Below are 18365 nucleotides of genomic sequence, written 5' to 3' on the forward strand. Positions count from 1 at the left end.
GTAAACACTGACCGACACTAATGCCTTTTGGATTACTTTTTTTGGTCTTGTCCAGTTGTCTTTTTTGGTGCCATCTGGACCAGCCTTGATTTGGCTCAAACGTAGACTTATAAAAAATGATGTATTTTCAACTTTCATTCAGAACCCAAAAATGAACCACTAATGAAATGGCTATGGCCATGGCTACCAAGGAATATGCATTGTGTCGTCCCCCCGCCAACCCTTCTTTTATGCTGCTGCTACTCTCTGTTGATCATCTATGCATAGTCACTTTAACTAATCCTACATATACATATTACCTCAAATAGCCGACTAACCAGTGCACCCTCAACTTGACTCTGTACCGGTACCACCTGTATATAGCCTCGCTACTGTTATTTTTGACTGTTTTTTTTTCTTTCTTTACTTATCTATTGTTTACCCGAATACCTATGTTTTACTTAAAAACTGCACTGTTGGTTAAGGGCTTGTAAGTAAGCATTTCACTGTATGGTCTGTATTCGGCGCACGTGACAAATACATTTTGATTTTAACCTGATTTCAACATCTGGAAAATACGTATTTTCACCTTTCATTCAGAACCTACAATGAACCTAACTTCGACATCTTGAAAATACGTATTGTAGACGTCTTTTTAACGTAATTTTGCTTACTGGGACTATTCTGATAAGGGGCGGCAATTTTGTGGTCTCGCCTATGGCGGCCGGGATCGGCCGGTCACATGAGCATTTTCACTTTCCAAACGCCATTTGAAGTGGGTTTCAGTGCAGGCGGGAGATCTATTTTATCTTCGAAAATAACAATAGAAACATGCTGTAGGCCTACAACTGAAAACTTTTTTACGTCCATCGTCCAAACTGGAATGTAGCCTATTTTCGTCTTGATTGCTTTTGCGCGTCTATCGTCTGAATGAATCATTCCACCCTGGGCCTGAAATTGAAATGTAAATAGCCTACAATCGTACTTTCATTTATGAATCTATACGTGCAACCCAATTTTAACCTGTTCATTAATGATTAAACTGTTAATATATTCAGTGACCTGGTAAATATTGGATTTTTTTCAACAAAGAAAACTGAATTGAAGAGGTGAACAGTTACGATCGGCGCCAATGGACACGTTGGCTTTTCTGACAGATAAGCAGTTACTGCAGTTTTTACGCTGTAGTAGGACAGAGATGTCGTGCATGGTGCAACCACACACCTTTCTTAACCAGCTCCGTGACCACCACCTCATTCCGGAGAACATGTACAAGGTGAGAGCAGTAGAGACCGCCAAATTTCTGTAGACATAACCGCCCAATCAAAGGCTCAATTTAATCCCATCGTCACAATACCGAAACAAACTTTTGTAGGTCCTACTTTACAGGCTTAAAATAAATTAAAACTGTACCTAACAAATAAGTCATATATTATGCATTATTAAGGTGAAGTATGATTCAGCGAAGTTTCATTTAGATTTCTCAAAATGGTCACAAGACAAGGATAAATCTCCAAGGTTTAGACCTACTTTTACACCAGAAGTCTGTATTCAACTGCCTAAAAAAAACAACTAGATTGTTGAAATGTTTTCATATTTAGTTTAATGTTTAAAGGGTCTAGTTTACATTAACTCCCTAGTGGTGCAGAGGTCTAAAGGCATCACTACAGACACCCTGGTTCGATTCCAGGCTATATCATAACCGGCCATGTTTGGGAGTCCCATAGGGCGGCACAATTGGCTCAGCCTCCTCCGGGTTTGGCCTGTGTAGGCAGTCATTGTAAATAAGAATGTGTTCTTAACTGACTTGCCTTGTCAGCCTATTTAATAATAATTATGTGCCTTAATTTACTTTGAAGGGGTCATCATGAATTTGACAGTAAATTATATACAGCTCGGTGGCAAGTAAAATGTTGTATTTAATATTAAAGTACACCTACTGTAATATAAATACAGTATCATAGCAAGTACTGTGTAATGACACAGTACAATACCGTAAAATGTACTGTATTAGGCGTATACTGTAAATGCTACCATCATCGAAAGGAATTAATGATTGGATGAATGAATTACATTTATTGAGGTGAGGGTTTGAATTTCATAGTATTTTACTGTAATTACAAGGGATTCGTGAAAGATTTTACCAAGTACTTAGGAAGAGGTCATCATCTGATGGTGTCTGTGAAGGAAGAAAGTGTTAAGCAAGTTATTTCCAAAAAACAGATTTTCACCAAGTCAAATACATTTATTGTTTTGGAGGTATCATGATGCTTTTATCTGAACCAAAGTAGATCATTATAAGATTGTTCTGTACATCAGTTGGATTCTCTATAAGCTTCAATATGAGATCCTAAACCTAGCATAAAAGTGCATCCTTGTAGCTGTGTGGGCTAATATAGTCAAAATGTTTCCCATCGGGTAAGTTGAGCCAATGGCAAGTTGAGCAAATTGAAGTGTTTTCTTCCCAGGTGTAATGCAAGGCATTATTGCTGGCATATGAGGCAACAATAGGGCCTGGCCTATGCTAAAAGTGTTTAAAAAAAGTTTTTGTCAGGTGTTAAACCTGTGTTAAAAGATGATTCAAATTATTAAAAGACAAAAAGTGATTGCGAATTGTGTTTGGGAAATAAAGATTGACATGGTTTTAAAAGGGTAGTGGCAATATTTCATTCAGTAGACATTTTTAGGAGGCTTAACTTACCCTGTTCCGCAGCTCACCTCACCTCGTAAATTGTGCCAAGAGACCACTTTTTTGTGACTAGCTATGTTTTCAAAATTGTAATGTTTTCCTGAATTCTGATTATTTCCGGGGATACACAACATCCTGAAATATATGTAGATATCTTTGTTAGAAAGAACACTATATTTCCCTTGACGGGGTGGTGCTGAATGTAAAAAAATGCTCAACTTACCCCACTCTCCCCTAAAGCATATGAATTAATATTTGGTGTTTTATAGTGTTACGTTTGATAGCGGAGCTCCGAGGCATGTGCTGAAATCGCTAAGCAGCTACTTCGAAGTAGTGTGCTGATGTGTGTATCACTTTTTCACGAGTGCGTCATCAATGACGTCCAAAGCTTCATCTCGTCACATGCTTTTTCAGACCGCGTGTTACAAAATATGAAATCCCACTGATTTCTCTGTGGTTCTGGTGCCGTCTTTGATTCCAAGCTGCTTTCAAACACCGACCTGTACTAGACTCGTACTTTCAAATATAGTTAGGATTTTGTATAAAATGATTCAGCTGCCTGGCAGCTTACCTGTTAGAGTAGAGAACATTCAGGGTTGTGATGGTATGAGTTGGGATCCTGTTGAAGGCACACTATTTTGAAAATGGTTTTATGTGAAACACTTTCTGCACTGTTGAAATATTTGTATTTATTTAGTATAGTATACGTTTCTGTCTTAAGCGTCTTAAAAAATGCCATAGATTCAGTTTTTGAAAAACAGTAATGATGCGAAGCTGGTATTCCAATTGATGCCACAATTTACCGCCGCGCCACAGAGTTCAGATGATAGCAGTGGATTAAAACAATGTCTCTCTGATAATCATACGCTGCTGTTTATTGTTAACCAGTAGATGTTACTAATGTGCATTGTGAACGGATAATGAAGGTCTGTTTTTCGGCAAATTTTGGTGAAAGCGCCAAAGCCTTCAGAAAGCATCGGTTTCCCACCACTAGTGTTTTATATCACTTGCAGTCCAAATTGGCAGCAACTTCAGGGCAAAGCAGACCAAAAGGACATGGCAAATGCCTTTTGTTCAACCATTTAAGGTTTAATATTAGCTGCCACTCCAATCTGTCCCCTATACATTTAAATTGATGGGACACGATAACCACATACGAGTTAAATTGGTACAGCATTGTCAATCACGGATGCAATAAATATAGCCTCTTACAAGGTGCGCCTCAAAATATGTTGCATCCATGATGCTCCTTGTAGTTATGGATATACTTGATTAAGATTATTTTACAGATGATTTTACCATTATCCATTAGCCTTTACATTTGTTTAAAGCAGTGATTTTGACTGCAAAATATTGGCCATGTATAGACCCATACACTGAATTAATGTAATAACTTATCAAATATATATTGTCAATAGGTTTGTTTAGTGTAATTTACACAATGGTCGACCTTGCGTAAGTATTGCTTAATAGTCACAAGTGTACCTCGTTTATCAGAGTATCGAACCTGGTTCATATGTGTATTTGTGCTGAGATATTTAGGTGTAGACCCAGTTTATATTAGTATTGGGACTAGTGTATAGACCCGGTTTGTAGGAGTACTGGAGCTGATGTGAAGGGCCGTAGCCAGGATCTGAGTTTTAGACATAAAAAAAAAAGTTGAAGCTCATTTACTGCATTTCTATACAATTTAAAAACTCTAAAATTGTATTTGGAGAACAAGGTCTATACCCGTTGTATTCGGCGCATGTGACCAATAAAATTTGATTTGATTTGAAAACGATTGTAATCATTTCCCGGTTTGACCGCTAGAGGTTCCTTGAGGTTCTCCAGGGTTCATCGGTTCAACACTAATTCTAAAAGTGTACTATGTACACTAAGACCATTCACTGTCCTATTACTAGCTGGGTACAAAAAATATAAATAACACGTATTTGAATGTTATTGTAAAAGTGGACATTGGAGTTGATGATCATTGATTAGTAATATGTCCATGAATTCCTGTCTGTCACATGAACTGATTGGGATGGTAGTTGCTTCTAGAGAATCAAGTCTATCACTCTAGTCCAGCCAAAATTTGTTAACCCCCACAAATTGGACCATGGTTTTGAATTTGACCCCTCCTGCAGAAGCTGATTTTGATTAGGAGTAAGGAGCTTAGGGAGAAGGGTGTGTACCGGGTGTTGGACTGGGTGGAGGCAGAGAGGCCCGACAGCATCAAGGTGTTCTGGAACTGTGTGTTCAGGGATCACCTCCTGCAGCAGTACCCCACGTTACGCCTGCTACGAAACCGCCTGCTGGACGGTCAGTTCTGGAGCCTTCACTCTTATTACTCTCTTATTATGGCCTTATTATGGCATTTGTATGGATAGGCTAATATCTATATATAATTCTAACTCCTAGTATAATATAAATGTAGTCTCAATGGTGGATACTTTGAAGTTGAGGTTCAAAGCCCTGTCTAATTCGTATTTCTAATAATGATTTATTAGGTGTACATGAATTAGGTTGCATGGTTTGCTCAATGTTGCCACCAATCCCTTGTAGGGTCGTTCACATTCTATGAGAAACTGCCAGAGAAGGTGGAGAAGGAAGAGGATGAGGATAAGAAGAAGAAGGCTTCAGCGGAAGGAGGAGAGGAGGAGAAGACAGGAAGGAAAAAGAGGAAACAGAAAAAGAGAAGTGCGAGTGCGGAGGAGGAGCAGCCCAGCACATCCACCCAGTCCACCCCCAGTCAGAAGAGGAAAGTCCAGAGGCTCAAATACTGTAAGTCCCCGGTTTATGTTCCCTGGGGGAAAAGAGGAGGCCTTGAGTAGGAAAGTCTAAAGTACCGCTAACTTCAAACAGACATTTTCTTGAGTAAATATTGACTCTTGAATTCATAGGGTAGGAAGTAGGTTTATTGTTTTGGCGGGGTGAAATATATTCATTTTTTATTTCAAGTCAAATCTTAATGGCTGTCCCCAATGTGTCCCCATGCAGGCTCTCCTTTCAGGAAGGGGGAGAAAGCTGACATCTGGACCTGGCCAATCTACAAGAGCCAGCTCCCAGTCACCTGTGGGGACAAAGAAGGCATGCTCAACAGGGACAAGCTGGCCAAAGGTAGGTCATAACAAGGACTTTATATGATGTGTTTGTGTGTAATGATGGATGTGGTTTGGCTGAATAACCTTGCCTGAGACCTTAAAAGTGTCAATTTGCAGTTGCTACATACATTTTTGGTCTTACACATTTATGATATGTGCCCATTGATTCTTAAAGAATATAACTCATGAGCTTAGTTCAACTGTTTTACCACATCAGAACAAAATGCTGTATACGCTTGTTTTACTCCAATGTTTGTAAACAAAGTACATGTAAACAAATTCCGTATACCCTCAAAACATGGTTAAAGCTATATTGTTAATAACATGGATGGTCAGTCCTTGCCTGTTAACTTGCCTACCACAGGAGGTTGGTGGCATCTTAATTGGGGAGAACGGGCTCATGGTAATGGCTGGAGTGGAATGATTGGAATGGTATTAAAAACATCAAACACATGGTTGCCATCTGTTTGATGCCATTCCATTCGCGCCGTTCAGCCATTATTATGAGCCGTCCACCCTTCAACAGCATCCACTGTTGCTTACTCTAATATGTTGGCATGCATATTTTTTTAACCAATTCTGATGGTTGTTTAAAGCGGAATTTTGACAATATTACCATTATATCAACACACTCGTCACTCCCATTTAACAACTGAATCGCTTTGGCACACAAAGCATCAAGTCACTTGCAGATAATGTTGCATACAACGTTGTAAACAATGTTTGAAAGGTCTATCATTTTCATCGAACCCAATCAAATTTAACATAAGCCGTAGATGCCATCAATTGCCCAATTTATAGGCATGCCCAATTTAAACAGATTTTTTTAAACAAAGTGATGTTGGATAACTTGAAATTGACATGATGTAGGCCTCCCGGGTGGCGCAGTGGTTAAGGGAGCTGTACTGCAGCGCCAGCTGTGCCATCAGAGTCCCTGGTTTTGAGCCCAGGCTCTGTCGTAACCGGACGCGACTGGGAGGTCCGTGGGGGCGACGCACAATTGGCCTAGCGTTGCCCGGGTTAGGGAGGGCTTGGTCGGTAGGGGTATCCTTGTCTCATCGCGCACCAGCGACTCCTGTGGGGGGCTGGGCTCAGTGTACGCTAACCAAGGTGGCCGGGTGCATAGCGTGTTTCCTCCGGCGCATTGGTGCGGCTGGCTTCCGGGTTGGATGCACGCTGTGTTAAGAAGCAGAGCGGCTTGGTTGGGTTGTGTATCGGAGGACGCATGACTTTCAACCTTCGTCTCTCCCGAGCACGTACGGGAGTTGTAGCAATGAGACAAGATAGTAGCTACTACAACAATTGGATACCACGAAATTGGGGAGAAAAAGGGGTAAAAAAAAGACAAAAAGAAATTGTGAATAAATAAATAATCAAAGGAAAAACTTGTTTATTTATTAGCCTAGTGTTTATAAGTATTTAGGCATATACTTGTTGAATTGGCCTCGTGAAATCTTTTTCAGGACAGGTGTCCTAAAAATCTGTTGATTAGGTGTGACTTTTATGATTAAGGATAGCTTTTATTTTTAGCCCATCAGCACTTACAATAAATGTTCCACTCTGAGACCCTTTGTGAATACGGGCCCAGATCTAGTGCATAGCCTTTAGTGGGTTAACACAGTATTGTGATGTGCAGGAGACCCAGGTTTCAATCACTGTCAGGCACATGTGTACCACAGTCTATTTGACTTTGCATGGTTTTAATTTGTGGTGGTGTGTATGATGTCTGATTTCCTCATTGGATTGTCTCAGGGGAGAGGTGCATTGTGGTTCAGGGTTGCTGGTTGATGTCTGACTTCCTTATTGGTTTGTCTCAGGGGAGAAGTGCATTGTGGCCCAGGGTCGCTGGTTCACCCCAAGTGGCTTTGAGGAGTTTGGGGGGAAGAAGAGCCGTAAGAACTGGAAGTACAGTATCCGCTGTAGAGACACCACTCTGGAAAAACTGATCCAGGTACAGCATATATTTGTATCTAATTTATTTGACCATTTAAAAACACAATTCAACCAGACGTGATAACACAGGAAAGTTTCACAGCTTGGTCACTTTTCATACTCTAATCAGGCCTATGTCCTTTGGACAATGTTGCCATACACTACACTCTGGGATATACAGTGCCTTGCGAAAGTATTATGAATTATGAAGAATTATGAATAATTCTGCACGCCCAATATTTCAGTTTTTGATTTGTTAAAAAAGTTTGAAATATCCAATAAATGTCGTTCCACTTCATGATTGTGTCCCACTTGTTGTTGATTCTTCACAAAAAAATACAGTTTTATATCTTTGTTTGAAGCATGAAATGTGGCAAAAGGTCACAAAGTTCAAGGGGGCCGAATACTTTCGCAAGGCACTGTAGGTCTGTATCATATACAATATCATATAGGGGAGACTGGGGTTGGTTGTCACACTTTTTATTCTTGTGTGTATTTCTCAGCACCAGTAAATCTTACAAAACTATTTTCAATATTAGGAGAAACACAGAGGTCTTGGGTTGAAATGTGGACTGACCCTTTTTATCTTCATATCTAATTCCAACATGGAGTCACTGTAAGACCTTTAAACAGGTTAACATTCCCAAGGCCACAGGGTGCGTACTCAGAGCTTGCACTGACCAGCTGGCAAGTGTGTTCACTGACATTTTCAACCTCTCCCTGACCCAGTCTGTAATACCTACGTATCTTCAATCAGACCATCATAGTCCCTGTGCCCAAGAACGCGAAGGTAACCTGTCTAAATGACTATCGCCCAGTAGAACTCACATCTGTATCCATGAAATGCTTTGAAAGGCTGCTCATGGATCACATCAACACCATCATCCCAGACACCCTGGACCCACTCCAATTTGCATACCGCCTCAACAGATCCACAGATGACGCAGTCTCAATCGCACTCCACACTGCCCTTTCCCACTTGGACAAAAGGAACACCTACTTGAGAATGCTGTTCATTGACTACAGCTCAGAGTTCGACACCATAGTACCCTCGAAGCTCATCACTAAGCTAGGTACCCTGGGACTGAACACCTCCCTCTGCAACTGGATCTTGGACTTCCTGATGGACGAGCCCAGGTGGTAAGGGTAGGCAACAACACATTTGCAACGCTGACCCTAAAGACCAGGGCACCTCAGGGGAGTGTGCTTAATCCCCTCCTGTACTCCCTGTTCACCCACGACTGCGTGACCAAGCACGATTCCAACACTGTCATTAAGTTTGCCGACAGCACAACGGTAGTAGGCCTGATCACCAACGTCGTTGAGATAACCTATAGGGAGGAGATCAGAGACCTCGCAGTGTAGTGCTAGGACAACAATCTCTCCTTCAACGTCAGCAAGACAAAGGACACTGATCGTGGACTACAATAAATGGAAGGCCAAGCACACCCCCATTCACATCGATAGGGCTGTAGTGGAGCCGGTCCTGAGCTTCAAGTTCCTCGGTGTCCACACCATTAAGGATCTATCATGGTCCAAACACACCAACACAGTCATGAAGAGGGCATGTGCCCTCAGACTACCTGCATTGACCCTTTTTTTTGCAATAACACTCTTGCACTGATTCTATGCACACAACCTGGACCTGGACCCACACATACTTACACTGCCTCCTTGACACACACATACAAACAACTTTTAGTTGATTTTATAAAAAAAAATTCTCCCCAATTTCGTGATATCCACTTGGTAGTTACAGTCTTGTCCCATCGCTGCAACTCCCGTATGGTCTCGGGAGAGGCAAAGGACGATAGCCACGCGTCCTCCGAAACCCGACCTGCCAAGCCATACTGCTTCTTGACACACTGCTCGCTTAACCCGGAAGCCAGTCGCACCAATGTCGGAGGAAACACTGTACAGCTGGTGACCTGAAGTAACCGTGCATGGGCCTGGCCACCACAGTCGCTAGAGCGCAATGGGACAAGGACATCCCAGCTGGCCAATCCTTCCCCTATCCCAGACGACGCTGGGCCAATTGTGTGTCGTCTCATGGGTCTCCCGGTTGCGGCTGGCTGCAACACAGCCCAGGATTCAAACCCGGATCTGTAGTGACGTCTTCATAGTGATCATTGATCACCAATGACATTGTTGTGAATTGCAAAGCAGGCCGTTCATAAATTCTGAGCGTCATAATGTTCCTCAATTAATTCACGACACAGAGCACACTCAGGACGTACAGAGCACATCCCGACCATAGCGTCGTAAAATCATACAAATGGCAGTCAAATGAGAATTCAAATGACCATCGTTGCTAAGCTTGCTAGATAACCTAATAATAAACGAATGTCAGAATATTTTGGCTAAATCTTGTTGATGATTCGTTGATGACCAGATCAGCTCATGGATAACTATTTTGAAGAGTGCAAATAGTTTAAATATCAAGGTATCTTAATATCCATATCTACTCTCATATCATTTGTTGATCACACATTCTCTACCAAAGTTCTCATGTGGGCAGTAAGTACGAGACAGCGCAGAGAAGAGGGGGACATGTTATAACGGTATTTTGACATGCGTAGGCGAGAGACGTGCTTTCAGAATACAACCTATGTGTCACCAAATTAAGTTAAGAATTTTTCATGCATGACAGGAGTCAGGATTTGGGGATTCAGTGGGATAGGGACTGGATAGGAAAATAGCCTAGGCTCTTGGACAGGAGAAGATAACAATTCAGAGGCATGAGGGAAAAGGCTAACAGACTTCATGTCTGTGAACAGAGATGCATATGTAGTGAATTGTGCATAGACCGATCTAATTTGTGACTCTCTGAAGAGTCACAATGACAGCTCAAGAGGCACACTTTCTTTTATAGGCTATACTGTAGTGGTTTCCTGTAGGGTTTATTAACTGCATTCGGGTCGCATGTGCAGACCGGCAGTGTCAATTATGCGTGTGCTTTGAATTCATGCCGACTTTGTGTGAAGTAAATACGCTAGGCTAAAGGCTGGCCTTCCATGCCTCAGCCGGCTCACCAGGCTCTCACGCTCCTGCCGGTTCGTTGGGCTTCCACACTCCACCCGGCTTGCCCAGCGCCCATGTCTTGGCCGGTTCTCCCGGGTGGGGGTGGTACTGTAACGTCTGCCCCCCCCTAGCGCTTGAGGGCGCCAGGCTGCCCAACATCACGCGCTACTATCATCCATTACACACACCTGCCTTCCCTCCTAACCTCGATATTGGACTCACCTGGACTCACTCATCACTTGTTATTACCTCTCCTATATTTGTCAGATCCCCAGCTCTGTTCCCCGCTTCTGCATTGATTGTTTTTTGTCTTTGTTTTCTTTTATGCTGACGCTGTTCCTGTCCGTTATTTCTTAAATGTTTGACTTCCCTTACCTGCTTTGTCTCTCCAGCGTCATCCATGTGACAGAGAGGTTCAATGCTTTAATATTTAATCATTTCAGCCCCCTGAATTCATATTCATTATATAAATACGCATGTTTAATTTTGCCTTGCTTGCCATTCCAAATAAAGTGGAATATTTTTTTGTTCATAGATTTTATTTTTTCGTTCGGTGTCGGCAGGGCCATAAGTAAATCGATAAACTGGGATAACGACTAAATCATTTAAGATGCTAGTTCACGAAGCTTGACCTAAGGACTCAGAAATAGGTTTGAAATATAACTGTACAGGTATTTCACTGATATGTCATTCAACACTAAAAAGCAATGTCTGTCTCCCTTTCTCTACCCCCCCGCCCCCCCCCATCACCATCCTACCCACCTCAGGAAGGCCATTTAACTTCACCAGACTTTAAAAGAAGAAAGAGTGCACTGGTATGAGACCAATCTTTCAATATACCACATCATCTGGATCAACAAATTTAATTAGACTATTTAGTTGTGTAAATGCCCTCAAATGCAAATGCTTACTACATCCACATCATACTGTATATCTATATAACAGTTCGCCCACATCATTCTATGTAAAAAAAAAAAAAAAAAACTTTAATAACTGAATAAAAAAATCAATCCTTGCCTTTATCAACCAAATATAATCCAGGTCCTCACAAATTAATAGAATGGTAACACATCATGGCAATTCGGTTTTTGTAAGTAGAGGCTTATACCGTACTGGGCATGGAAAGATGTGGGACCATTGAAAATGCAAAGAAAGTGCTGCATCGTCATAGCATCTGAATACACGTTGTTTATGAATGTAAGTCACCTTACCATATTAGATAAAGAAGAGTCTATTATGTGACTGATATATGTACAACTGGTCTGTCTATTTTCTCCTTTCTAGGCCAAGAGAGCACTGTTTCCCTCCAACCAATCAGCGGGCTCAATCACAGGTATGTACACCAATCACAACTCAATGGAATCTTTCTGAATCCTTTAAACATGACTATCTGGTAAAGGGGATGATGTCTCTCTAACCATGTGTTTTTGCTCGAAGCCCGTAACAAAAAGGGAGACAACGTGGAGTTAAAGAATAACAAAATATATGTATTAACTGAAGTAAAGTAAATACAATTAACAATGGTTTGTGTTTAGTCGGTAGCGTAAGTGAGTGGTCGCGTGTGTACATGTGATAATTAGGGGTGTTGAACAGTGCCAATGCAAACAAACCAAATCTGTCTGTGTCTGCATGGAGAGAGTCTCTCCAATGAATGTGGAAGAAGTCTATTTATCCTGGGACACACCCGGGCCCAGGTGTTTCCCATGTAGCTGGCGACCCTCCCAACTCCACCCACTGGCATCCTATTAAGGAAACAAGAACAAAGAGAGAATACTGCAGACAGTGGGAGGGTCGTCACAGTTGATATAAGGTTTTTGACCCTAAACGTCTTTGTTTATCTTTACTTCAGGATCTGAGGAGGATGATGGTGAGGAGGAAGAGGAGGAAGAAGAAGCTGAGCAGGAAAGAGAGGAAGGAGAGAGAGGAGCGCAGGCAAATACTGATGGAGGAGAGAGCAGTACAGGAGTCAGCCATGGTGTTGTGAAAAAGTGTGTCTTCAAAGTCACCTGTGGAGCCATCAATGGAATGCTACATAAGGATCGGTTTGCATCAGGTACATATTTTATTCTCTCAAGGGTTAATAAACATAAGAAAATCCTATAGCTATTGACATGTCTCCAAACCTATTGGAGGTACTGGAGACACTTTTACATGTTGGCAACCCTCTTTCTCTGGCTGCACCTCAAATACCGCCCCCACTTAGTGCTTTTATCAAGCAGAAAACCCATTTCTGCTGATCCACAAGGCCATGAGATGTGACTGTATAATTCCCTTAAGGAAAAGCAGCTTCAGTCAGACTGCTTTCACTGTGAGAGCTTCCCATGTCTGGAACTCACTGCCTTCAGACACACGTAACTATGCAACACACAACCTGTCTGTAGTTTGAGGTGTGTAGATATTGTTTGTTCATTTTCTGTCTTTTGTTTGGTTGCTTTTTGTATCATTGCTCTGTCTGTCTGCGTTCTAAGCGTTAGTTGTCATATGTTGCACTCTGCTCTGTATGTGCTCATTGTCTGTCTGTACTGCCCAACGACTACAGTTGAACATTTTGCTGACTGTCTAAAACTTGCACTTTTAATGAAAATGTCACTGTAAAAATAACTAAATTACCAATTTTCGCTATTGTCGGTAATACACTACAGGTTCTTTTTCCATAGCCCTATGTCACTCTAGTCAGTTGTAGTGACCAATATTGGATTTATAATAGGGTTTAATTGGAGTTTTTCCTTTTGCCCTTATCTTTTCTGTTGCTCCAGGGTCTTGTGGAAAGAGCATCCGTACGGAGCTGTGCTGGATGACCCCGATGAAGTTTGTGACGGAGGGGTCAGCTCTGGAAGATCCCTCCTGGAAGAAAGACATCCAGTGTGACGGGAAACCACTCAGCGTCCTCATCGAGGTACAGAGGGAAAGAGAACAGAGAGAGAGTGAGGAAAAGAGATGAGAGAGAGAGTGTGTTTGGCACTTACCAACCTACTGTACTAGGAATGGCTTAATATAGTCTGGCAGGTCTTTAAGGACCTGTGATGAAAAGGTTTCCCTTCTTCAAAAAAACATTTTTAGTACTACTACTATCTTTGTTTGTTTCTAATTTTCAGAGTAAGCTCTTGCACATCCACTCTCTCCTGTGTAAGTGCAAGCTGTGCAGCTCCACGGTCAAAGACCGGGTAAGTTTCCCCCTCCACCCTCAGGAATATGGTGGCACCCACTTACCAATCAGCCAAACACATTGGTTAAACAAATGATTCAGTTGTAAAAATGAAATTCCAAGATGTTTCTTAACATTACTGTATAAGGAATGAATGAATGACATTTTCATGTGAAATCATCAGTTGGCAACCCATCCCTTACAGGATTTGACACATAACAAACATTTCAATGATTCAGTGATAATTCAGTGATAATTCTTCTGGTGTTCTGCGAAGTGCGCACCGCATAAATAATGAAAAAATTAATCAGTACATAATAGTAGATAAGGTTATGCCAGAAATAATAACCCTTGATCAGTAAAAATTATAAAAACTAAAGAGAAATTCAACAGACGGTATTTAAACCTGGTCTCGCACAAAGAGAAGATTCAAGTGTGAGACAGGCCTACAGACACACACGTGCACTTTGCTATATTGTCACGGCTCTGGTCGTAATGAGGAGCTGACCAAAGACGCGGCATGGTAAGTGTTCATGATTCTGTATTAACCAAAACACTTGAACTAAATAACAAAGTGAAAAAAATGAAACAGTTCTGTAAGGTGCATAAACTATACAGAAAACAACTACCCACAAAACACAGGTGGGAAAAAGGCTGCCAAAGTATGATTCCCAATCAGAGACAACGATAGACAGCTGTCCCTGATTGAGAACCATACCCGGCCAAAACATAGAAATAAAGAAACTAGAATGCCCACCCTAGTCACACCCTGGCCTAACCAAAATAGAGAATAAAAGCCTCTCTATGGCCAGGGCATGACATTAGGAGTTAAATACTTTTAGAATGTAGTTATAGGTCGCCCTTTTTCTTTTATTCCAGTCTTTATAAAAAAATTCAGCAAACAGAAATACACAATGGACAAAAAAACATTTAAGTTTCTCCTCATTGCTCAGCCACATATTTAAGGAAAGTGTAAATACCGTGGTACAAAGTGCAATAGATTTTTTTACAAATGTTTTCAGTCAGACTGCTGGAAAAGGTCCGACATTTTGGTTGCCCAGGCTCCTCCTGTGAAAAGATCCCATTGAAAAACTTTTCTGGCAATTGGCATATCCAACAGTCTATTCCAAAGTCTCACCATACACGCCTTCCATCTCACCTCATAGGGTTCCCAGCCATTGCCCCCAGTTATTGCCAGTATAGGCGCAAACTTGTAGACACCTAAAAAAATAAGTTCTGCTTTGAGATACCTCTTAGCAACTCACACTCTTGCTGAATTAGTCCAGAACAGGACACACACGTCTGATAAAGTTTGGAATATGTGGCATAACCAATATCTTTGAGTGTTTTTGTTTTTCTAAAAGCTCTACATGCTGAGTCAGACAGGGCAGATGTGCCGTATTGAAAGGTGGTCATACAGTATGTTCATCAAAATAAAGACCCAAATATTTATAATTGCTAGTAAACTCAAGAATGTCTTCACCGCCACAAAACTAAAAAACGTATCTTAGTACTTGGATTTCTAAAATGCCTAAAAAAATCTAATAAATTAAAATAATGAGTCCCCATCTTTTGCACTAATTGACTGCACATAATAACATTTTGCGCAGGTCTTGTTCAGTTTCTGCCATCAAAATAATATAATCCGCATTTCAACATCATATCTTACTCCAGTATTTAACGGTTTAATTTATTTGGCCAAATCATTAATAAACATAGCAAACAGAATTGGGGTTAAGGAGTTTCCTTGTTTTACACACAAATCTGTACGAAATTCGTTAACACACAAACATGAAGTTGATGCTTGATTGTTAACCAATCTCTTCTGTCTTGGCAGCACGATCAAGATAACGATGACGACTGCTTCATCTGTAGAAGCCAGGGCAGCTTGATATGCTGTGATAAGTGTCCTCGCTCCTTCCATCAGAGATGTCATCTTCCTAATGTGGATGATGCTATGCTGGGGTGAGAAGAGTAGTTGAGAGTTGATGAGAGAGAGAGTAGGAGAAATAAATTCGATACAAGAGAGGTCTGTTCTGTGTAGGTAAACTTAGCTGTCAGCTAATTTGTGCACTATTGAAATGTGTGTTATCACAGGGATAACCGTACGTGGATGTGTACATTCTGTGTTCTGGGGGCCAGTCAGTTGTGGCGCTACCCCAAACAAATGACCTACCAGGAAGCCTTGACCTGCCAAATCTCTGACCACCTACTGGTGAGGAGCCTGTATTAATGACTACTACAATTGCGCCAATTGCCTCCAACTTCCTTCAATCAATTACTCAATCAATTACTCAACCTATCTGTCTGTCTGTCCATTATAGGTATCACTATATACTTGACATGAAATAATTATTCAGGATGAAATGTAAACACTCTGACCAGTCACATTTACTCTGACAGGAATGCCAGTACCTCCTGCTGTGTCTGTACAAAGCGGACGAGGACAACATCTTTGTGACAGATCCTTGCATTAATGTAAGTTTGCTTGGTTCTCTCTCTCTCTGTGTGTTTGCTTATCAAAGTTCACATATCTCTGTCTGTGTGTTTCATTGCCAGGTGAGAAACTACACCAGTGTGATAAAGACTCCGATGTGGCTGGGCAGGGTTGTGGAGAAGCTGCAGCAGAATCTCTACAAAACAGTGCACCACTTTGTGTCTGACATGATGTTTATCTTCACCAACTGTGCCACATTTAACAGGGTAAGACAGCATTACTGCAGTATCCAATGTGAAGACTCAGGGCTAACATTTTGTAAGAAAGTATTTTTATTATGCTAGTCAACTTTACTTGTGCTAATGCATGAATAACACATTAACAATGTGCCTTTGCTTAATCCATAACAAAGCTGCATTAGGCTAAATTATTTGTATTTATTGTATTTCTCGTTTGTTTATTATGTTTTCTATACAAATGTGTCTTTTTTTCTGAAGGATAATGCAGAGTTCTTTGAAATGGGTGAAAGATTGAAGGATCTATTTGAGAGAGAGTTCAAGAGTACATTCAGCATCCAACTTCAGCATCCAGCTGCATCCAACAGCCAGTAGAGCCTTCATCAAGTCTGTACTGTTATCTCACTGTGAGACAACAGGGAATTTTCACCATGCCCTGATCCTTCTATACTGCCTTCATACAGACTTGTACACCAAGTTGTACAGATCTTATTTTCCATGCATGTACATTATTTTCCATCTAGTCCTTTAATGAATTGATTTCATTCATTCTACCAGTCAAAAATGGGTGTAATAATAATTGAAATAGAATGATGGTGATAACATAGCAAAGCAACATTTACTGTATGAAATGCAAACTTTTTATGCAAAGCCTTAGAATTCCTTACCTTCCAGGCTTCTTACTTCTGGTTAAGCCATACTAGATTTATGCCCAGGGACTCTGTCAAAAATAAACTCATGAATTTCTAAAACATTGTACAACGTACTGTAGGTATACTTGTTAGACTTTGTGTATCAGATTGTGGTTCTCTTGAGGAGAATATCAGACGGAGCAGCAGCGCTCTCTTCAGGGCAGTTTGGGCAGCACCACAATTGCCAGCAGCAAATCCCCTGCGCAGCAGCGTTGCGCAGACATGCTTGGTAAACGATGCAGACATTTCTCTTCAGATTGTTGTAAAACCACAGGTTCGAAAATGCCAATACTACAATAGTGGCTTATGTTGGGGTTTGTAGGCACATTTTTTTATCTAATTGAAAGACAAAAACAGCCACATAGGCAGCCTATTCAGACATGGTTGAGCGATCCAATAGCCAAGAAAGTGCGTAATGTTGTTGAATATCACTTTGAAAAGTGAAGACTCAAGAGTCCTTTGACGAAGAAGACGAATCGTCTCCGCTGCTTTCAGGCAAAAGAGGCTCCGAGTCTGCAGCTCGTCACGATATTTCTCCGGGAGAAGGCGGTCCAATAAAAGACCATGCAGGGTATTCAACACAGCATGGGCGGCTGGCAACTAAAACGACAAGCAAACCCATCGTACTGTGTAAGTTGTTGGTACTGTATATTCAGACAGACGTGTGTTAGTGTTAACATACTGGAGAGGGAGTGCAAAACAACGACACTGGACAGAGTGGAATCACGTGTATCAAAAAGGCAGTTTATTTAAAGTCAGAGATATCTTGTCCTGCAGTTAAGCATGCACGGACCTAAGCATATGACTCTGCAAGGAGTCAGGTAATTAGGCTGCTTAGACAGAGTTTTCAGCAGAAGTTATACACAGCATAATGTAAGTGGAGTCTCGTTGTGTCGTCTTCTGACTGGTCCCGAAGAGTTGGAGGCGGGCCTGCTCTTAGCCAAAGCAGGAGCCCCATTGGTGCACAGCAGAGTCCTCTGCTCTTGGCACCCGACCAGTAGAGGGGAGTGGAGTGTGAGTGTTCGTGCTCATGAATTGTCTGTGTCAAGGAGGCTGCGATAAGGGGAACTGGCAGTATCAGCGTTAGGCTAAGGTGTTTCCTGTTTATGCAGGAGTGCATGCAGGGTTCAATGTCAGTGAAATAGTTT

At 41.4% G+C, this 18365-nt stretch overlaps 1 protein-coding gene across 2 annotated transcripts; it reads left to right on the top strand.

Moving 5' to 3' along the window:
• The first annotated feature begins 698 nt into the window (after positions 1 to 698).
• Positions 699 to 17281, top strand: LOC135553901 (nuclear body protein SP140-like protein). 2 transcript variants are annotated; one of them, XM_064985826.1, is made up of 15 exons: positions 700 to 1255; positions 4798 to 4972; positions 5216 to 5434; positions 5651 to 5770; positions 7572 to 7705; positions 11475 to 11522; positions 11992 to 12040; positions 12557 to 12760; positions 13464 to 13603; positions 13803 to 13871; positions 15690 to 15817; positions 15950 to 16067; positions 16256 to 16330; positions 16412 to 16555; positions 16787 to 17281. In XM_064985826.1, exons 1-15 carry the CDS (start codon positions 1112 to 1114, stop codon positions 16898 to 16900), a joined length of 1881 nt encoding a protein of 626 aa, XP_064841898.1. In that variant the 5' UTR covers positions 700 to 1111; the 3' UTR covers positions 16901 to 17281. The 2 variants fall into 2 exon arrangements, with proteins under 2 accessions (XP_064841899.1, XP_064841898.1); XM_064985827.1 differs by lacking the exon at positions 11475 to 11522 and having other exon boundaries at positions 699 to 1255.
• Positions 17282 to 18365: the final 1084 nt, after the last annotated feature.

The sequence above is a fragment of the Oncorhynchus masou genome, chromosome 14, assembly GCF_036934945.1.
Source record: "Oncorhynchus masou masou isolate Uvic2021 chromosome 14, UVic_Omas_1.1, whole genome shotgun sequence".
Lineage (NCBI taxonomy): Eukaryota > Metazoa > Chordata > Actinopteri > Salmoniformes > Salmonidae > Oncorhynchus > Oncorhynchus masou.